Source organism: Daphnia pulicaria, chromosome 1, assembly GCF_021234035.1.
Source record: "Daphnia pulicaria isolate SC F1-1A chromosome 1, SC_F0-13Bv2, whole genome shotgun sequence".
NCBI classification, from domain to species: Eukaryota; Metazoa; Arthropoda; class Branchiopoda; order Diplostraca; family Daphniidae; genus Daphnia; species Daphnia pulicaria.
The window spans coordinates 30,814,826-30,835,014 of NC_060913.1; the positions used below are offsets into that span (position 1 = coordinate 30,814,826).

General features: G+C 42.3%; 5 protein-coding genes across 6 annotated transcripts; all 5 read right to left on the bottom strand.

The window, feature by feature from the left end:
• Positions 1 to 13: 13 nt before the first annotated feature.
• LOC124341897 (tRNA wybutosine-synthesizing protein 2 homolog) lies at positions 14 to 1,559 on the bottom strand. Its single transcript, XM_046794853.1, has 4 exons — positions 1,278 to 1,559; positions 1,036 to 1,186; positions 388 to 945; positions 14 to 293 (listed from the first exon to the last, which is right to left on the bottom strand). Exons 1-4 carry the CDS (start codon positions 1,504 to 1,506, stop codon positions 227 to 229), a joined length of 1,005 nt encoding a protein of 334 aa, XP_046650809.1. The 5' UTR covers positions 1,507 to 1,559; the 3' UTR covers positions 14 to 226.
• Positions 1,560 to 1,679: 120 nt separating this feature from the next.
• On the bottom strand, positions 1,680 to 8,026 carry LOC124340740 (hemolymph clottable protein-like). The gene is made up of 14 exons (XM_046793350.1): positions 7,896 to 8,026; positions 7,771 to 7,794; positions 7,564 to 7,709; positions 7,303 to 7,488; positions 7,046 to 7,213; positions 6,730 to 6,972; positions 6,396 to 6,655; positions 6,096 to 6,332; positions 5,864 to 6,032; positions 5,401 to 5,790; positions 5,109 to 5,332; positions 4,826 to 5,039; positions 2,275 to 4,764; positions 1,680 to 2,208 (listed from the first exon to the last, which is right to left on the bottom strand). Exons 1-14 carry the CDS (start codon positions 7,927 to 7,929, stop codon positions 1,873 to 1,875), a joined length of 5,121 nt encoding a protein of 1,706 aa, XP_046649306.1. The 5' UTR covers positions 7,930 to 8,026; the 3' UTR covers positions 1,680 to 1,872.
• Positions 8,027 to 9,075: 1,049 nt separating this feature from the next.
• On the bottom strand, positions 9,076 to 12,181 carry LOC124340906 (integrator complex subunit 5-like). The gene is made up of 3 exons (XM_046793697.1): positions 11,530 to 12,181; positions 9,712 to 11,469; positions 9,076 to 9,653 (listed from the first exon to the last, which is right to left on the bottom strand). The coding sequence occupies exons 1-3, from the start codon at positions 11,971 to 11,973 to the stop codon at positions 9,132 to 9,134; spliced, it is 2,724 nt and encodes a 907-aa protein (XP_046649653.1). The 5' UTR covers positions 11,974 to 12,181; the 3' UTR covers positions 9,076 to 9,131.
• Positions 12,182 to 12,449: 268 nt separating this feature from the next.
• Positions 12,450 to 14,395, bottom strand: LOC124341668 (regulator of nonsense transcripts 3B-like). Of its 2 annotated transcripts, none has more exons than XM_046794610.1 (5): positions 14,185 to 14,395; positions 13,688 to 14,114; positions 13,385 to 13,626; positions 12,885 to 13,325; positions 12,450 to 12,789 (listed from the first exon to the last, which is right to left on the bottom strand). In XM_046794610.1, the coding sequence occupies exons 1-5, from the start codon at positions 14,275 to 14,277 to the stop codon at positions 12,781 to 12,783; spliced, it is 1,212 nt and encodes a 403-aa protein (XP_046650566.1). In that variant the 5' UTR covers positions 14,278 to 14,395; the 3' UTR covers positions 12,450 to 12,780. The 2 variants fall into 2 exon arrangements, with proteins under 2 accessions (XP_046650566.1, XP_046650559.1); XM_046794603.1 differs by having other exon boundaries at positions 12,450 to 12,823.
• A 1,539-nt stretch (positions 14,396 to 15,934) lies between these two features.
• Positions 15,935 to 20,161, bottom strand: LOC124340970. Its single transcript, XM_046793830.1, has 10 exons — positions 20,037 to 20,161; positions 19,054 to 19,227; positions 18,796 to 18,982; positions 18,532 to 18,731; positions 18,121 to 18,461; positions 17,885 to 18,044; positions 17,719 to 17,810; positions 17,538 to 17,647; positions 16,990 to 17,464; positions 15,935 to 16,921 (listed from the first exon to the last, which is right to left on the bottom strand). Exons 2-10 carry the CDS (start codon positions 19,193 to 19,195, stop codon positions 16,202 to 16,204), a joined length of 2,427 nt encoding a protein of 808 aa, XP_046649786.1. The 5' UTR covers positions 19,196 to 19,227; positions 20,037 to 20,161; the 3' UTR covers positions 15,935 to 16,201.
• Between the last annotated feature and the right edge of the window lie 28 nt (positions 20,162 to 20,189).

Below are 20,189 nucleotides of genomic sequence, written 5' to 3' on the forward strand. Positions count from 1 at the left end.
AATTTAATATTCTGGGACAAAAGTAAAAAAATCAGTGGTAATAAAATAGTGATAATAGGGAAATGAGTAAATGACCAGTCAAGCATTGAAGTAAAAAGGAAAAAATCCGAATTACAGTGAAAGAGGATCTTATTTTCACAAATTCACAAAATTCATAAACAGATAAGGCACTGATACACAGATGGAAAAAAAAAACACACAGCAAATTAACACAAAGCGTTACATTTTACATGACGATAGGTCTACACTCAATGTCTAAAACGACGTGATCAACATGTGGTCCGTACGACTTCCTGTTCCGTTTCGGCATCCCCGTTTTTATTAATTGAAGAAAAAATAAGTTATAAAGTATATACGGTACTTCCAATATTAAAATTATTAGCTTACACATGTTCTAGATGAAGAAAAGTAACTTTCCATTTGCGTGATTTCAATCTTGATAACATTTGTTCAAAAGATGATACTGCATAGTTGGTCCATAATTCCCATTCTGGATACTTGAATTGCGGTTTATTAATACTTTTTTCAGTTTTAGGGGTTTTGGAATCGATGTTAGCGTGAATATGTAATACTCCCCCCGTTTCATCCTTCAATGCACGACAAGCCGTCTCCCAACTCAGTTCAGAACTAGGAATTAGTCCGAGATTCACTCGATCAGCTACGTTAGTAGGTGCAGTAGTTCTGTTATCTCCAAAATATACGGTGCATCGATCTTCAACATTATTAGATTTCAGGTTCCCTTTTAATGCCTCTACTGAAGCAGGATTCATTTCACATGCATGTACATGTTTGGCTTTGGCATGAATCAGATATGGAAGTACAAAATATCCAATCCCAGCAAACAAATCAACAACAACCTCATTGGAGCAATCAAAACTTGCTATGCGTAATTTTTCTGTGATGTTCCCAATGCTGAACATGCATTTAGTTACATCCCATTGGTACCTGAAACAGAAATGAGAGCTGTATGATTATTTACTTTTCAAAAGAGGAACACATTTTTAAATTAAAAAAATAAATTCAGGATTTCATTACTTGATCTTGTTGTCTGTGTGTTGCACGATTCCATTGTCTCCCCAGAGCAGTTCTACATTTGAACTCCTGTAACTGTTGGGATTTACAGGATTTTTCCTTGCTATTCTATTGATTTTAAGAGTTTGACAGATCCTTTCGTAAACCTCCTTCTCTGATAACGAAATAAGTGAATAGCTAACATGTTCAAAACTAAATTTATGGGAAAAGAAACAAACAGATGGTTTCCAATCAGGATCATTTACCAAATAATTTCCAAGATTCATCTTTAAGTGATCGTTGCGGTATTACGATCAAGTCTCCATGACGTTCCCACTTATGAGGAACTTCTTGAATCAGCTTTTCAATGTCCTCGTCAGATACCTGGCCAACTTCTATCAAGAAATTCCGAATAGACTGTTTTAACTGATCAGCTGGATTGATTTTCTTTGCTGATTTCAAAATACTGCGATTTTTGGTTTCAGTTGGCGGCATTTCACGAATACGTATATGACGTATGAGAACTCATAACCAAAACAATCAGTGCAACGTTGTCGGGTGTTGTGATATAATTTCCGAATCGCAACTTGGAAAGAAAATCCTGCTGAAATTCACGTGTTCACGTCTTCTTTGGACAGCTTTGGGACAAAATAATTAACTACTTCTGGTGCATTGCCCACTACTTGTATATTTTCTTCGTAATAACCAAATTTTACATAAAACAGACCACGTACATAGAGCTGTTTGAAAGAATAAACTAAACTGTTACTAGCGAATCAATCGAGAACAGTAGGAGGAATAATTAATCAAAACAGTTACTCTTGCATCAGGTATTTCTACCGAAACGCGTAATACCACCACTTAGGCAGTAATACAAGAGCTGGGCACGGTCATGGGACTGACAAAGTCCTGCAAATCACCTTGGCACTTGAAGGTGAAAGGCTTGCTGATCATCATGAAAGGCTTGCAGCCGGGTTGGCAGAAAGCATTCATTTCAACGGATTCACATTGACCCTTGTGGGAGACACCTTCGTAGGTGAGTTTCTCGAAACGGGTGCACTTGGTAGGAGCATTGATATCATATTCAGGCAAGTGAGTGTGGTACTGTTGGTCGATCATCTGGCAAGTCTCGGTCTCCTTTTGCAGACGGCGAGAGATCTCCTGATCTTCGTTGGAAGAGCATCCCTTGGAGTTCAGCTATAAAAGAATAAAAGTGTCAATTAATAAAATCATTCTTTACTGGGAAATGTTTAGGATAAATACCTTGAAGCTGGCAGCCATGAGTTCTCCACCAGAGACGGCGCAACGGGCGGGAGTTTTGAATTCACCAGCGATCTCCTGGTTGAAATCACCGCAGACACCGCAGGTTCTACCACGCAGGTACTGGGGAGCGGTCATCTCAACGTGAGATCCTTGGACCTTGATGAAGAAGTGTTGTTTCTTGATCTCCATGATGATACTATCAGCGTGGGGGAAGATAACAGCCTTGATTTCCTTGGCTCCCTGTTCGCGGATTTCGAAGCGGGATTCCTTATCCAAGCTCTTGAGCTCGCTCTTGTCTCCGTTGATGGTGATATAGCCAGTGGGGTCCAACTCGACGGTGTCCTTTCCGTAGATGACGGTGACGATCTTTTGTCCTTCGCTACCCTGGTGGGCGGTGACGGCGATCTCGGAAGTCTTGTGGCAATCGGTCATCAAAACGTGGGGGCACTCGTTGATGGTGTAGTTGTAGTGGGCACCATCGTAAGTGTAGACGGCATCGGGACCAACATAGCAACGGGACTCGGAAACACCACCGGTGGTCAAACTGGCAGCGTCACGGATGAAGTTGCTTCCGGCGCTCAATGGGTAGAAGACCTTGGAGTAAGCGAAAGTCATGGGAGAGAAGCGAGCCCATTGGTTGATGTTCTTATCACCACGGCGGACGTTCCAGGCCACCAAAGTTTCAGTGGGACGGACGAAAGTCATGTTGCTGGCTCCAGTGAAGGGATCACGTTTGACGATCCAGCTGGCGCGGTTGGCAGGGTTGGATTGTCCTTGGATGTGCTTGACGGTGAAAGGATAAACTTTGTGGTTGATCCATTGACGGGCAGCGTGGATCCATTGAACGAAAGTCTCGGGCAAGTTGTCGGACTCGACGCTCAATTCGTAGTTGTTGTAAGTCTGATCCATACGGCGAGCTTCAGTGCAGGCGGGGCTGCCGTACATGAATCCAGTGTGCAAATCCTTCTGGCATTGTTGGCCAGCAGGGCTGTACATGGCGGCCTTAGCAGCGTAATCGTCGCGGTAGACCTTAGCCTTGAAGCGAAGCTTGGACTGATCGCATTGTTCTCCGAAACCAATCTGGTCCTCTTCGGTCATGTAGAGAACATCCTTGCTGAATCCGTAAGTGGGGGGTTTGTTCCAGTTGCGGGTAGCGGTGTGGCAGATGGCATAGTCGACCTTCTTGTTGGCACGAACGGTGGGTCCGGCAGAGGTGTACTTTTCGATTTGGATATCGGTGAAGTCCTTAGTGTACCAGGCATCCTTGGCAACACCAACGGTGGCGTTGAAGTAGATGAAAGTGCCATCCTTCTGTTCAGCGATGAGTCCAGATCTCACGAGGTGAGCGTTGCCACTCTCCAAGTTCTTGAAGAGACGACCAAGAGCGGGGCGGAATTCAGGAGCGATGGGGGAGGTGGAGAGAATCTCGGGCTCGGAAGGAGTCCTGGATTTGGAAGCTTCGGAATCGTAGACGACGGTGTGTTCGCAGGTCTTGGTGGCGTATTGGTATTGCATGTAGAAGGAAACAGCGCGGGCACGGGTGCCGGAAGGATCGTAACGCAGGACGTATTTGCGGTTGTGGACTTCCAGAGGAACGAATCCAAGGTTGGAATAACCGTTGATGTCCCATTTCTGGAACCATTGCCACCAGGTGAGCTTATCGGAAAACTTGACTTCGCTGTGTTCAATGAGCTTGATGTTGGCGCCGAAACGTTCACCCAAAGAGAATTCACGCTTGACGGGCTTGTTGGTCACGCTAATGATGGTGGTGGCTTTGTCTTCGAGGGTGGGCTTGATGCTATCGGCCAAGTTACGGCTGACAGTGTAAGGCTTGACGTGGTAGTAGAGGAGATCGGTAACCTTGTTTCCAGGGGTCCAGGTCACCTTGATTTGACCGTTGGGGTGGTAGTTGAAGTTCAACTCCTTGGGAGCGCGGGAATCAACGCGGACATCAACTCCGGAAGCGATGTAATTTCCGTTGAAGGGAAGTTCAACGCGGATCTCGGAGCTCAACTTCCAGCTCAATTCAGCGGCGACGTCGGACTGGATGCCGCCCTTACCGTCACCCTTCATGTTACCTTGCATGGAGACGAGGATGGGCAGAGTAGCCAAGAAGCGCATGGGGAAGCCCAACATGGTGGGGAAGCGGACGTTGTATTCGGCCAGCATGCGGTACTTGGTGACGCTGACTTCGTAGGGTTTGTTCTGGTACTTCATGGCCTCGGTCATCATAGCGGGGATGGATTCTTCGAATTTCTCCAAGTTGATGAAACGGTTGACGGAGCCCATCAGGTTGATGTGCAAAAGTCCAGCGCGTTTGTCAGCAGGGCGAGCGGTGGCGTTAAGCTCATCCCAGATGCCCTTCATGTTTCCAATGCTTTCACGGGCTTTGCCAGAGGAAGCAGATTCGTATTTGTTGGTGAGACGGCCGAAAAGTTTGCCGAAGATGTTCTGCCAAACTTCGGACATGTTGTAGTTCCACAAGTAAACCTAAAAAATTTGTTCCAATGAGTTGCACGTCGTTTGAAACAGGATAAAAATTGTTTCTTACGGTGCCGGCATCAGCGGAGAAGGGGCCGAGCTGGTAGTAATAGCGGTTAGCCATGTAGACGGGCCAGTGCTCATCGGAGACGCGGTAGCTGGGAGTGTACATCATGACGGCGATACCTTCATCCAAGTAGGAAGAACGGATATCGGCAAAGGAGTAGGGAAGACCGAAAGGAGCGGGCTTAACCATGGGCCAGGCAACGGTAGCCTTCTGGATCCTGCCAATTAAACCAGAAAAAGTTAGATTCCCAAACAAACGAAAAATGAGCAACACAAAATAAACTTACAGTTCCTCGAAGAAGGGGGCAGAGGGAGGCATGTTAATAACAGACTCGATCAGGCTGTGGGTGAAGGAGGCGAACTGGCGGTTAGGTTCGAACCAGGTGCTGGAAGCGAACTTCTGCCACCAGGTTTGGGGAGCGTTTGACATGAAGAGGACACCCAAAGCAGCCATGCGGACTTCGGGGCGTTCAGCAACATTGCTAGCCAAACTGGCCAAGATGGGGTGGATCTGTTTCGATAGTCAATTAATTATATGCTATTAAAATCGTCTTGGATTAAAAGTGATTTGAAAATTACCTTTTCAGGGACAACGAAAACAACGCGTTGGAGGGAGAGGATGGCGCGAACACGCTCGGCGGTGTCATCGTACTTGCCGGCAGTTCCACGGATGATGGGCATCAGAATAGGAACGATTTCCTCAACACCCAAAGATCCGAAGGCGGACAAGGCAACGATACGGTCGACGGAGCTCTGGCTGGACTCGAATTCCCTGGTCAACAAAGGCAAGAATTCATCGATGATGACGGTGTCCTTGCGGTCGCAGAAGTCGCCCATGACGGAAACGGGGTATTTCTTGGCAGCCAAGAAACGAGAGCCGCAAGCGTTGTGCAACAGATCGGCAATGGTGGTCATGGTGGTCTGTTTCAATTCAATGCTGGCTTGAACGGGGCCAGACTTGAGCAGGTTCTAGAATGGGAAAATAAATGCCAAATTTTAGCATATTGCAACAAACAATTTCGGTTTTATTTGTTAAACTTACGATGAGTTCATGAAGAAGCTGGCGAGTAGGGGTCTTGGCAAAGTAGCCGATAGCGGCCAAAGCCCAGGTGGCCTTAGCTCCGGTGATCTGCTGGGATTCAACCAATTCCTTGATCAACATGACAGCGGGGTTGCTGCCAGACTGGACGACGCAGTCGACGAACAAAGTCCTGCATCAGGAAACATCAAGATAAATTTACTAATGCTTCACATGTCTTTTACACAGCACTTACATAGTGGCGTAGTCAAGGGTCTTGACTTCTTGCCACAAGGCTTTAAGTTCATCCAAAGAGAACATGGGCAGAACGCGGCCAATGACGGCCAAACGCTCAATGTTGTCCTTTTCGGAATCGGGGGTCTCCTTCAGATCCTTGGCGACGGTACGGAGAGCAGCGATGATGTTCTTGTGCAGAGTAGAGACGGCGACGGGGCTCTTGATGTAAGCGTCAACCAAGTTGGGCTGAACGGGGCTGCGTAACGAAATTAAAAAATAAAATTCGGTTCATTTTTCCTTGCAAATCCATTGTACTCACGTTCCATCGTGGTTCAATTGGTTGAAGTCACCCCAGACGTAAGACAAAGTCTTGTGTTCCTTGGGGGATGAAGGAGCGGCGAAGCGGGAGCCAATGCTTTCCATCTTCTCCAAAGTCCAGTCGATGATGACAGAGTTGGTCAAAGCGTCGGTTTCGGTGGCGAAGGGCTGAGCAACCAAATCGCTGAAACCGCTGGCGTGAACGTAGGTGACCTTAGGCCAAGCCTCACCGCAAGCGATGTATTTGAAGACGGTGGAGCGCTGCAAATATTAAAATGTCATTCAGTTTTATAGAGACACTCGATCCTGGAAAAGTCATATTCTCATTTTTATACCTTCATGAAATCACCGCAGTTAGCCTTGCCGAACTCACAGGAGTGGGTGGAGGGGTTGGCAGTGGACCAGACGGGGTTGTTCTGGCAACGGTTGTAGTCCTTGGTCTTGACAATCTTGTAGACGGGCTTGTCCTGGCAAACGGCGTCGAATGAGCCCAACTTGAAGGCATCGGTGATTTGGACTTGAGACAAAGGCAGGCGAGTAACGGTGATGGTGGTACTGCAGTCACCGGTGATGGAATCCTGCATACAGAAATTAAATTAAATTATTGATATTCACTATTCAGCCACGTCATCAAGAATGTTGATGATGTACCTCGAAGACGGTGAAAGTCTTGGTCTCTTCCTCCTCGGGGATAGCTTCATAGTTGAAAACGCCATCACGACGGACACCAGTGATATCCAGTTGCAACTGGCTGGCAATGCTCTTTTTGTAGTTGGCAATCCACAGGGGCTCCTCGGAATCAATTTGGATTCCAGTGAACTATAAAACGCCAACAAGAATCATGAAATTATTAAGTACCTTGAAAGCTTAAAATTAAAATTGATAAAGATCGTCATTTTGACACTTACAGATCCCTTGTTGTGGGTGATAACGAAAGGAGCGCCCAAGTGTTCAGGATTGACCAATTGGTCCTCCTCACCTTCGATCTCTTCTGGGTGACCGGGCTTGGTGACGAAACCGGTTTCGCTGTACTCACCCTTGAAGTAAGGGTTTTCAACGAAGTTACCGTTGCGCTTAATGCGACCATCAGCAAGCTATATGACATAATGGAATTTTTCAATCAAAGAGAAAAAATGTTTTTTTTTTTTTTTTTTTATTTTGAAAATTACTTTAACGACGATGGTGTTCTCATCAATGCTTTGGACGATTACACGGCTTTGCAGTTCAATCACAGCATTCTGCTGCTTCAAAGTGTACATGCCAGCCGCTGAACGTCCAATGTATTTATACTCGTACTGAGTACCGGGCTCCCATCCTGTAGTAAAAAATGAAAAATTAGTTTCATTTGGTCAAAATCAATGCGTAATTTCTCTTACCCAAAGTCAAGCACAAAAGTGCCGCTGGACAAATCCAATGACATGTTCAAATGAATAATTCAAGAAGTTAGTTAAGATTGCAGAGAAAATATCATTAAATTAAAAAAAGAAATCGCCAAACTTACACAAAACAACGAGAGATGACTGCAGTTTACCCATCTCGATGCTCAAGCCCCTTCAAAAGACTTGTGCTAAGGTCTGGCAGTTTGACCACCTCTTAAATAGCCGAGTAAAAAACCGAGTTAATACGCACCACACCCGATCTCTTTATCGGAGAAAAGGCGAAAATTGCTGAAAACGTGAAAATTTGCTGAACTTTGCAACTTGGATAACCCCTCACTTCCATCGGATGGTTATGCATTTATTGGCATCAGCACATATATGATTAACGATATTATCATTTTCTGATAGATATTCGGTTACTTATTAAAGGGAGAAGTAAATTCATCATCCAGCAACTTCCAAATTTTATACGATACGAAAGAACTTCGTCGTCACCGGAAAAGGCATTTCACCATCAGCTGTAGCCTTTAGAGTAGCACTGACATCAGCATCTGTTAAAAAAAAGCCGTAAAAGGAAGAATTACGATTTAAAATTGTGATGTTCAAGTCGGCCTATCTGTACAACGACCAAGAAAGAAAGAAGAAACTCATTGAATTACCTTTACTTTTGTAGCTGTCAATTGCGCATATTTTTTTGAAATTGTGCGGTACGGTCATACCCTCCAGGTCAGAAAGTTCTATTTACATGAAGGCTCAAACAAGTTCTTTCATTGACGCGACGTATTTTTGATTTGATGACTAAATCTTACTCGCTCATCAATAAGACATTAAAACTTGCCACATACAGATAGAAAACAAACAGATCTATTACTTAAAAATAGGCTAAACATCCGCTTAGACTTATTTTAATTCCAAGCGAACTGCAATGATTGGGTTATGAAAGATTCGGCAGAATAACGTATTTAAACATTAATAATTCGCCATTCCTACTACTTGCAAAAAAAATTTCATCTTATCTTGATTGAGGAAGTGAAGGAGTGGGCGGGGTGGATGACCAATGTAACGGATCCACATGATTAACACGAGTCGTGTGGTTTATCACGGTTCTTGTTTATGGATTAGTAATCAAATACTTGGTTGACCCGACAAATATTCATTGAGAGTGTAAAAAGCGGTTGATAGCATTTTACTGGAATCATCACCTCACACTGGTGTTTTCATTTGGTGACTAGACTCAATAGCGCCATTAGTCGGGCTGACAAATTTATAAATAGAAACAATCAATAGAACGATATGTTTCAATTTGAAAAATATCCTTCTTGTATTTCAATTTGGAGTCTCTCTTAAAACACTGTTACTTAGTCTTGATCGGGAGCGAGAAAACGAGGGTAAAGATGGCCAACCGAAGCTATGTTAGCAAGCATGATGAGGCGGAGTCGCTCCGTATAGCGCGGATCCATTTTGAAGTCTGACAGGTCACGCCATAAGCCTGGACTGGGCCGTTCATTGGCTCCGAAAAGAGCGGGTGTCGGTACATTATCCCTCATAAAAGCCCAGACGTCTTTCAGCATGACATGGACTTCGTGCGGTGAAACGTGGCAGATAATCTCTGACAAATAGGAAAGAGGAGGAGGTAAGAGCTGTCCGGTTGCCATCAGCTCAATCAGCTTGCAAGTCATCTCCAATGAATCGCGACTGTCTTTTGCCTGTTTTTCCTGGCAGTTGGCCCAATGGGAAAGCAAAGTGGCCAACAAAGCACGCAGCAGTACAGAGCAATAACATAAAGCCGGGCGGTTTTGCGCTAGTAAGTTTAAAAGGTCCCAAACGACGACGTTGTCCTGCACAAAGCGACGAACGTGAAGATCTCTCTCTACCGTCACCTGACAAATAAAATTGGGTCAATGAAGAGAAAATAATCAATCAACTTGAAATACATACTTTAGTGTACTCCTCCTCCGGCCAGATTAATCCATTAAACATGACATCAGGCGAGACGATTTCCACAAGCAGCAAAGAGAGTTGGGTCATTCCTCCAGGATTAAAAGAGCAACATTGACTTAAAGTGTCGAGCAAGAGGTTGGTGTGAGATCGCACTTCTTCGGCGTTGCAATCCTTGGAGTTTTCTGCCTTGACGTTGGCCAGATGGCGGTTGCGGATGCCGTTTCCGATTATACCAGCGTGAAAGACGGACGAATGTCGTTGAGGCAAAGTCACGCTGGAACAAAAATTCCTGTTTTGCATCAAAAGCGAGGAGGAAGATGATACTTTCTGGTTTTTCTGCGGTTGAGTCTCGGCACCAAACAACGATTTCCATTCTTCACTGAAGACACCCTGCATTAGAAGCCGCAAGATGAGGGCCTGGCCATTCGGATAACTGGATAATGTTGCTAGGATCTTTTGCGCTTCCTTTTTGTTGCCTTCTCCGCGCATGGACAATACTGTGAAAAAGTGCGGGACGCTGCTATAGGATAGCTTAGCCACGAGTCGCGGATGAATCACGTCAGGAAGCCGGATGCTGTTTAAAAGTCGAACAGCTAAATGTGGAATTTGACCATCTTGGAAGAAGAGTCCGGGAAAGAATTCCAAATTGGCGTTGAGTGCCGACTGGAATTTACATTTTACTTGGGCTCCTACCTCTGCAACCTGTTCCAACTTTACCAATTGAAGCACATTCAAAAGGGCATTCTCCAAGTTGCGCCCTTGAAAAGTTAACGCTTCGTGAATAGCAGTATTAACTACTTGACTGTGTAAACCTTGAACAGATTTCAGATAGCAACGGATGAGCGAGACAATTTTCAGGGGATCTTTCTTCTGTAAAAGTAAAGTGATAACGTGGTTGGAAACGGCAGGGCCTTGGAGGAGAGCCATCAATGTCAAGAGTCTCAAGACGCTTCCTTGTTGCCAGGTGTCGTGTGTCAACAACATTTGGCACAGATTACTGACGTGGGGCTGCAGACTCTGAAGAAATGGAACGTCTGACGGCATGACACGACCGGAAGCCTGGACGAGTTGTGCTGCTTCATTCAATAGCATTTCCAGAAATTCGGAGGCAACTTCTCGTGGAAAACTTGCTTGATGGCGAGCTCCGTATTGAAGAAGGACGTTAACTATAGCCAAACCGCCCTGTCGGCAACGAACAACTTGCTGGACCATTAGATTGATCAAAGCCTCCCGTCCACTAAAATATTTGCTAGTCCAAACAGTTGCTTGTTGCGTGAAAGAAGGGATAGTTTCTGGATTTATGGCCTTGACACCTTGCTCCACTATGATGTCCAGAAGGTCCTGTGATAATGAGGAGAGTTGAAGCAGATACGGTACGACCGCTGTGTGTTGTTCAGTCATATCAGTACAGCTTGTCAGGAAGAGGTCCAAAACAGCTTTTTGGATGTTGGTTGCATGGGAGAAGGAAAGATGAGCCAATATTCCAACAACTGAATTGAGCTTTGGAGAAATGTTTCCTGACTCTGTGCCATAAAGTATGAAGTCTTGGAGGCCACAGGCAAGGATCCTTGTAACTACAGTATGAGGAAAGCATCCACCAATGTGAGCCACTACCCAATCAAAATGAGGACTGTGTTCCACACTTGTCTCCAATAGTGCATTGATGCATGCACCAGTCTCAGATTGATTAAGATCTTCCAAAGATTGAGTCGTCAGATCAATTAGCATCCTGGTGGCAGGACAAGCCAACCAAACCTTGAAATATTAATTTAATTAGTATTGAGGAACATTGACTTAATTAAAGTTACTCATTACCTGCAAGGTATCATTCAAACCCCTGTCTGCTCGGCCAAGCTGTAGGTGTGGTGCATGATATGATGACATTTGGCCAAGCAGTCTTAATGACCAGGTTGATATAATGGGAGCCCATCCTTTTGGATTCCACTTGATGAGAGATGATAGAGCCTCATGTATCAATGCCACTGCATCTTCTTTTTCCGCCAATCTCTTTTTGGCTGCTGGGTTATCGTTTTGAGCTTGAGCTTGAGTAAGATGCAACTTAATTGAGTCATCAATAACTTGACAGAAATAGAACAGAACAGCTTCTCGAGCTGCAGGAAAGTTTTTTAACAAGTTGGTAGCTGTCTTAACCACTTCAGTACTGTCTACTTCCGTTTTGTTCTTGGCGGTAGACGGAGATCCCGATAGCCCATTCAAAAAGTTTCGTAAGTCAACCAACACTCCCGATGGTGATTGCATTTTTTATGAATGTCTTAAGTTTATCGTTTCTTCAGATCAACATTATCGATGATAGGTTGTTTTAAAAAATTCATACAAACTCAGAAACAAGTTTAAAGACTCAACAAGCTTCCAATCAACAAGCAGACGAATTATTTGAGAAGTGATTATTATATGGTTATGCCAGTAGCTCTAATATGTGACATTGTTATTTTTTTTTTTATCAGATTCTGTTCCAAATTTCCAATTCTCTAGAGTAGATTCAACAGATCATTAATCATAGAAGAATGCCCAGGGGCAGAGTGAAAGACATGAATGAAATTGATGATTCATTGAATAGAAGTAATAGAACACAGCGGCACAGCGCACATGGACATGAGTGCATGCTGCATGGCAAATTGGCAAGCACATGAGACGCAATCGCCAATCTACTGTGCAGCAGCCGGCAACGATTCAGGAATAACACAAGAAGTTTTTTAATATCTCTCTCTGGAAAATCGAGTGCGGTATTGTCATTTAATTTCCCCAAATTTTGTAATACATGCTTAGGCTACTAAGGTACATTTATGAAATACAAAATCTTGTATTGATGGTTTATTGGAAAAGGATTAGCCCGGAAACTTATCTTCTTATACAAATCCACAGGCGGCGACTTGAACAGTAAAAAAATCTTGTAAAAGGGACGACAGGATTCGGGAAGAAATGACAAAACTGAGCAATAACAATTTTGTGGCGCCGATGCGTGTCAATTTTCTCTTCACTTTGAAACTTTCGAACAAGATCACTCTCTCGCACTTCGCGAAAAGGTCCGTGTCTTTACTTCTCGTTTCATTCCTTCTATAGTTGATGCAACAGTCATACTCGAATCATCCTTATGGATTGTGCGCTTAATAAATTCTAGTTTGATCGGCACATTATGAAATTTGACTTACCGATTTTGGGACTGTCACGCGTTTAGCACCAGGTCGATAAATCTGAATTGCTGGTCTATCTTTATTTCGAATCTTTCTTTCTTTGTCAGCAGAATCATTATCGTGTTTTTTCCTCGACGACCCCTTTTCTTCTTCTGGTTTCGGGGACGTTGCTCCAGATCCTGGATTTTCGTTACTGGACGTAACCTCCTCTTTCGGAATTGTTTTCTTTGGTAGCTGTTGCGTTTCTTGCTTGACGTCAGGCTTATTTGAATCAACCGATGATTCAGCAACTGCTTTCTTTTCCATTTTGGGCTTGGATTTTTCTCTAACTATTCGATCTTTCGGTTTGTCTAATTTTTCTTTCGGCTTATCCAGTTTAGGGCGTGATCCTTCTTTAGCCACTTTCTTTGCACTCGCTTCAGCTTTCTCAAGAGTTTCGCGCTCGGTGTTTCTCAAAACCTAATCATATACATTATGTTATATCGCATATCAAATTGAAGCTAAGATATAAGTTTTACTTTGACTTGATTGTGCGGTCGATCGTCCTCTTTCTTTCCTTTTTGACTTGGTTTGTCTTGCTTCTTGTCTTCCTTCTTGCCATCTCGTTTTTTACTTAAACGCTCAAGCTCTCGTTGCTTCTTTTTATCAAATTCTTTCCGTCTTCTTTCGTCTTTTTTCTCCTCGCGGAACTTTTCCCTGTCAAGGCGTCTCTGATGTATAAATTCAACTAACGGTGTAGTAACTTTGGCATGTCCATTTGCTACAACAACAATAATTTTGATTCAATGTTTTAAACAGTAAACAAAAATTTAAAAAAATACCTTTAATTTCACGTTCTCTGAGTTCAAGCTGTTCCAAGTATGTTTCGGCGCTCTGCAAGACGATTTCATCTGGCTGTTCTAGCTTCTTTAAAAACTCCAAGTAGTGAGGGTCATTGTCAATAGTGTTGCACTTGTCTTCTTTAGCTCCTGGTTCTTGGTGACGAGGAATTCTCTGATAAGGAGCAAATTCAACTACTGCTGGGTATTCAGTGCCCTTCTGATCAAGAAAAACATAACCATCAAATTTATCCTGGAAGGTGAATATTTCTTCAAGGTTCAGGAAATTTATGTATGCCCGACTAAATGTTGGAACTCCAAACTGCTGTTCGCCTTTTACAAAGTAGAAGAAATCATTGTCAGGTAATGGTGAGATCTGTTCAAGAAAGACTTCTTCTGTCATTGTTGGTGGCAGGCGTCGTATGATAACCTGAAAAAAGAACAAAAATATAGGTTTTCTTCATTTATGCACTATAGATGCACTATAGATCAAAACTTACCTTGGATGGTGCTTTTTCCTTTGACTTGGTTCTATCCTTTTCCTTAGTGGAAACCTTTTTCTTCGTCTCTCTACTCTGCTCATCTTGCGCCATTTTAATTCAAAATATTTATATTTATTTCAAAAGAAAACCCATCAATCACGAACTATGCAGTCGCGCGTACATCAAATATGTGTTGAATAAAAACGTCGTCTGCTCCGTGATATCAAAATGCTAGTAGCGCTTTTTCGCTTCGACGGGTGTGTGGAATTTTACATTAACTATCGAGGTCTTATTAATCGGTTGTTTGAAATTATATTGCTTTTTTTCCTTTGTGTTTTATTGAGACTTGGTTTAGCAATTGAACTGGCTTCGTAAGTTTCCACTTGAATTTTTTTATTTAGAAAAAAAAGTGATTTTCGGTGAGAAAGCCACCATAGACCATACGTCAAAGCGGATAGGTGGGAATGAAAAATGAAAGACACAACACTGTTCGATTTCTCGTTATCTTAATCAAGACACTGTATTTTATTATCATCGGACGTGGAATAATGCATTTAAAAATGATAGCATGACGGGTAGAAAATGAACTTATTCGGCAGAGTATTTTAGGTATTTTGAAAATACACGACTTAAGCTAAAGCGAGTGATAGCCATCTTCCAAAACGTAGCAACTAAACTTTTCGCATTTTGCACGATTACAGCTGCACTTTGACGCGGGGTGAATTCATCAATTGTCGCGCTGACGTCAGGTTGCTCAATCTTGTTCTGGACAGCAGGTTCGTTCAACACAGATTTAGAAGACAAGTGATTCATTGAGTTCCGCGATGGTGGTTCTTGTCTATTTTGCCTGGGAATATTGGCAAAGATTGCATTGAAGTTGAATTTGATCACTGTGGACCAGTTTGTTCCAATGACCGGTAGCAAAGATGCATTGGCCACCAGCGCAGGTAAAATGGCCATTTGCCCTTGGTAACAGACACGAATCATTGCCTCTCCCCTTATTTCAATCTGCTTACCGTTGAAATCGGATACTGTCTGGATGACCGGCTTTTCGATGAGTGTTGGGCATCCGATCTTTTCCCACATAGGCAAATCAATGATCGTGTTTGTGGCACCCGTATCGATCGTGATTTTCACAGGTATTCCGTTCATTACTATTTCGACACTTGGTTTCGCTATAGCCATTTCCAGATCTTCAGCAGCAGGATAGAAGCAATTCTTGTTGGGTATGCACTTTTCGTGAAAGATTGCGTTCCAGTTTATTTTGAGATGAGAAAGCCAAGTCAGTCCCATGACATTGCAGCTAGTCATGCTTTCCACAACAAGTACAGGTAAATTGTGTGTCCTCCCCTGGTGTTCAATTTTTGCGAAAAATTCACCTTGCAATTTTATTCCGCCGCCTCCAGGGACCAGTGATTCGTACAACGGGCTGCACAATTTGGGCTTTCCGACGAGACACCAGGTGTTTTGGTTTATGAAGGTACATTCCGATCCTGAATCAATGAGCATGGGTACAACGTAACTGTTGATGTTTACGTCTAAAAAGTATTTGTGAGGGCCGGGACATGTGATTTGTTTAGCTTCTTCCCACTCTGCATCCGTTGGTATCCGTATCACATTTTCCAGCACTGTTCCATCGAGTTGTGGGTCTGACATGGTAGGATTATGAAAGCTTCCACGATTGGTCTACGGCTTGGATTTCGTATCTTACCACGGCTCTTCATGGCGCTTTATAGAAATCCATCATGGAAAGTCGTTCGGCAAGAGGTAAAAGGGAAGGAATGTATTCAAATAATTAAACGGTTTAGGTTTAAAACATCAATCCATTCTTTCAATTGGATTAAATTAATATAACAAACATATTTCAGTCATCATTTCAAGGAAGTTTAAAATGAGTTTTAGGTTAGGGCCAGACTTAAGTTCACATGCACGGAGTAAAAGCTCGATAAAAAAAATATACATATATTTCTATGATTACAGCAGCATCGGATCGGGCAACAAGAATTTCTTTTTGCGAAGTTTCTTTGTTGCGAAATTAGCGCTTTAACGCTGATTGTGAGAAAATGCGAGATTCAGGAGATAATGTTGATTGTTTTTTTCGAGACTGGACGGACTTATGGACGGGACTTGCTGAATCTTCTAACTGATTTGAAAAAGAATAAGATACTGTAGGAATATTTTCCTTTTCGACTTCGTTTAACTTGATTTCGTGCTTTTCAGCACTTGACTGTTTCGCTTCAAATTTATCGCGAATGATTGAAAACTGTCGCCGTGCTGGGCGTTTGCTTTGTGATCCATCGGGTGTAAGTTCAACAGAGATGTCGGATTCCACTGAAGATTCAGAAAGCTTTGAAAGAAAACTTATCTCAACGTATGTGAGGTGTTGGTCCTCGAGTGATGCATCGCATGCACTTTTGTCCATAATAGTATCGACCGTTTGGACAAGGGAACTTTTAGATCTAGTGGACGACGTTGAATTACTTTCGCTAACTTCAGTAATGATGCTTAGATTATGACCCAAAGTAGGACAAACTCGAATCGGTCCAGCAATCGTGCTGACATTTTCATTGTTCCATATGAAATCATAAAGCTTGGATGCATTCAAATCCGGTTGCTGGTAGACATTGTGGCCATGAACAGCTAGAGCTTTTAATTGCGCAATAGCGTCTTCTATACTTAATTTACCGGAAGGCAAGAAGCGACTTGAATCATTCGACGACGTTGAAGTTATGGATGATTCCAGTGGATCTCTTTCCTAGTGGGTCGTAACGAAATTTTTAGTTATCATTTAATTAGATAATGAAATAACTTGTAAAAGAATACCTTGCAAACGCTGTTATCGTGAAAGCTTGTTTCAATGTCCGAATAACTTTTCCAATGACGGATGCCCCAATCAGTGCGGTTAACATTAAGAATAACCATGTTTTCATAATCGTGAACTGAGGTGTTCGAAGCTTCGCTTTTTGAATCGATCTCATTTACGAAAAGAAATGACTGCGTTGGCATAGCTTTATTAGAGCACGACCAATTCCAAACTTGAAGATGTCCTTCTGATTTAGTCTTCAGCATTGGAGCTTCATCTGCAAGAGAAGTGACTTCCAGCAGTCGCGAATCGGAAATAGATTTTCCTGTTCGACGACCAGCAGGTTCCATGGTCAATGGATCCTGCAATTCGTGTATTTCTATTTTCTCTGTGCACGGCTGATTGCATTGAGATGGATTGTTATTCTCAAGCGGTATTTCGGATTCTATTTTAGCCGTAGCCACTGCTACAGGTTCTATAACAGCCGAAGCCAAACTGTTAATTGAAAAAGAAAACACGTTTAATAAACTAGTCCATAAAAATATGTTTTGACGTAGTTTTAGCTCACCTGACACCTGAGAATTTGCGATTCATATGCTTGAGCGTTCTTATTGTGAAAACAGGGCTGACACTAAGGGCGGGTTGTTCTTCGTGGGTATCTCTTTCTTGTCGAGTATTCTGATCAATTTAATAAAAATTATTGATGACATGAGATTTGAAAATATTAATAGTGATTAATAGTGACCAACCTCTTCTATGCGAGAAGCAACTGACGAGGACTGAAATTTAATAGGACCGGAAGGATGAAACCAACGGTAATATACTAGTTGACTGGTATGACCTTATGAAATAAATTTGATCAACAGATAAATGATTAATTAATTATTATTTTTTTAATAATAGAAAATTTCGTACCTAACAAGAAGCCAACGACAATCAAAGTGGGAGCGACTGTATTAAACCAGAGACGATCCGTATGCTCTTGGGAAAATCGAAGAAAGATAGCAACGCATGCTGCGTTTTCCGTGGCCGTCACTGTGTAAAACACTATGGCTCTCTGGCGTGATTGTCCTTCCTAAAACAAATATCCAGTTAGACAAAAGAAATTTGATTGGTTTTATTATTTTTTTTTTTCCATTTGTGTACCTTACCTTAACATTGAAGAAACAAAAACAATAAATAACACCAACTACAGCATTATAAATTCTTTCTTCCCAAGCTGTTGAACATAAATCAGTTTTTTGCTTGATTGTCCAAAGCGTCATTCCAACCCAATGAATAGTAATGGCAAGCAAGAACCATAAGTGAATAACAGAAGCACATACAAGCAAGGCCATAATCCGTGAAACCATTGTGCCTGTTCGCCATGCAGCTTGCAAAGCCAAACCTATCCATGTGATGCGTGCTTTATCTTCCCTTGAATTTCGCATGGTTCGGGCATATGACGCTATACCCCAAGCAAGTGAGAATAAAGAACCCAATGCAGAGATACCTTGTGAAATAAATTTTCAGTTAGGTAAGCTAATTCACAAAAGACCTAATAAATTTTATAGGTGTCTAACCAGTCCAAGGATGCCATGAATCAAGCTCATGCATTACATATAACTGAAGTAGGAGTTGGGGAGCTGACTCCAAAAAAGATTCAAATAACCTTAGCAAGCAAACATCACTTTGGTAGTGACACAACAGTTGCAAAGTCTGATTGTTGGTATGGGATTCTGCACGTTGTTGAGATTTTAACAAATTTAGAATGTCAGCATATCTGTAAATTAAAAGAATATTTAGCTAATGCAATAGGTAAGATGAATTAAGTTAAATAAACTTACCGATAAACAATTCCAAGCAGTGAGAAATGAGAAAGAGCCATTGGTAAAGTGACAGCAGTTTGATCAACCTTATACCATCGCAGACTAATACATTGTATTAAAATAGATGGTACAATAGATAACACTAATGTTAAAATTCCCCATTCAAAATATCCAGCATTCAGATATTTAACACCCAAGATAATATCTAGATTTAGAAAAATGAAACATGATCCAACAAAGTGTCTAACGTAACAGAAAATGCAAATGTTTCTCTACCTGTGACGATGTCTGCAACATAAAGCAACAACGATAAAATAGTAACAACACCATCACACAATGTATATTTTGCACTGGGTTTGATTTTAAAAGTAGAATGTACAGTAATGGCCTCTGAATTTTGACAAAGTTCACTAGCCATTTTCGGCTAATTTCGAAATGTTGACTACTCATCATGGCCTACTATAGTCACGGCCCATCATCGTACGCTTCTGTGTGGGACCAATTTTAGGTTCCCTGCCCCTTTCCTGTTGCCATAGTACATAGCCAGAGGGTCGTAAGTATCGGTTTTTGTTCCACATTTCCGCAGATTCTTTCCACCCTTTGGGATTTTTTGGCTTAAGTCGCCATGCCTGTGTGTCTGGCTTGCATCCAGCCATGGTCAGAGTCGATTAAATGCAATTGAAGGACAGTCTAGTGGGTATAGCGGAGGATTCCCACATGAGAGGCGATGGGCTCAAATCTATGCAAGTCATTATCAATTTTTCATAATTTTTCCTTGTTTTTTCTATATTTTTAAAGCGAATTAGATGGAATGCCTAGATTGTGTAAAAAATGCGAGTTTTTCACATTTTTGAAAACAAAATCTGAATTTGTTTTCTTTGGCAAGGACTTAGAAAAAAAAGCAAATTCAGATTTTGTTGAAAATAGGGCATTCCATCTAATTCGCTTTAAAAATAAAGAAAAAACAAGGAAAAATTATGAAAAATTGATTATGACTTGCATAGATTTGAACCTAATACCACCCTAGTGAGAATCTACCACTTTAACCACTAGCCTACCAATCGCTTACTTTCAGTCGACTCTGACCATAGCACTATGCAAGCCAGACACAGAATCTGCGGAAATGTGGAACAAAAACCGATACTTACGACCCTCTGGCTATGTACTATGGCAACAGGGAAGGGGCAGGGAACCCAAAATTGGTCCCACACAGAAGCGTACGATGATGGGCCGTGACTATAGTAGGCCATGCTACTCATTCAAACATGTAGCATTGCTAAATCACACAATTTGGTTTTGGTGCGCATTGCCTTGGGCCCTTGGCAGAGTGGCGGAGTGGCCGACTTGATGCGCAATTTCTTCTTAGCAAAGTAATTTGCTATTTTTACGAAAAGAGAACAGAAATAAGAACC

Coding starts and splice junctions, on each gene's coding strand:
- LOC124340906 (XM_046793697.1), bottom strand. CDS start 11,973: ATGCAATCACCATCGGGAGTGTTGGTTGACTTACGAAACTTTTTGAAT. Junction 11,470..11,529: donor GTTTGAATGATACCTTGCAG/GTAATGAGTAAC, acceptor TAATATTTCAAG/GTTTGGTTGGCTTGTCCTGC. Junction 9,654..9,711: donor CGGAGGAGGAGTACACTAAA/GTATGTATTTCA, acceptor TTTATTTGTCAG/GTGACGGTAGAGAGAGATCT.
- LOC124340970 (XM_046793830.1), bottom strand. CDS start 19,195: ATGGCTAGTGAACTTTGTCAAAATTCAGAGGCCATTACTGTACATTCT. Junction 18,462..18,531: donor TTCATGGCATCCTTGGACTG/GTTAGACACCTA, acceptor TTATTTCACAAG/GTATCTCTGCATTGGGTTCT. Junction 17,465..17,537: donor CGCAAATTCTCAGGTGTCAG/GTGAGCTAAAAC, acceptor TTCAATTAACAG/TTTGGCTTCGGCTGTTATAG.
- LOC124340740 (XM_046793350.1), bottom strand. CDS start 7,929: ATGGGTAAACTGCAGTCATCTCTCGTTGTTTTGT. Junction 6,656..6,729: donor ACTGCGGTGATTTCATGAAG/GTATAAAAATGA, acceptor TAATATTTGCAG/CGCTCCACCGTCTTCAAATA. Junction 5,791..5,863: donor AGCTTCTTCATGAACTCATC/GTAAGTTTAACA, acceptor TTCCCATTCTAG/AACCTGCTCAAGTCTGGCCC.
- LOC124341897 (XM_046794853.1), bottom strand. CDS start 1,506: ATGCCGCCAACTGAAACCAAAAATCGCAGTATTTTGAAATCAGCAAAG. Junction 946..1,035: donor CACACAGACAACAAGATCAA/GTAATGAAATCC, acceptor TTTCTGTTTCAG/GTACCAATGGGATGTAACTA. Junction 294..387: donor TTTCTTCATCTAGAACATGT/GTAAGCTAATAA, acceptor GAAACGGAACAG/GAAGTCGTACGGACCACATG.
- LOC124341668 (XM_046794603.1), bottom strand. CDS start 14,277: ATGGCGCAAGATGAGCAGAGTAGAGAGACGAAGAAAAAGGTTTCCACT. Junction 14,115..14,184: donor AGGAAAAAGCACCATCCAAG/GTAAGTTTTGAT, acceptor TTCTTTTTTCAG/GTTATCATACGACGCCTGCC. Junction 13,326..13,384: donor GACCGCACAATCAAGTCAAA/GTAAAACTTATA, acceptor GTATATGATTAG/GTTTTGAGAAACACCGAGCG.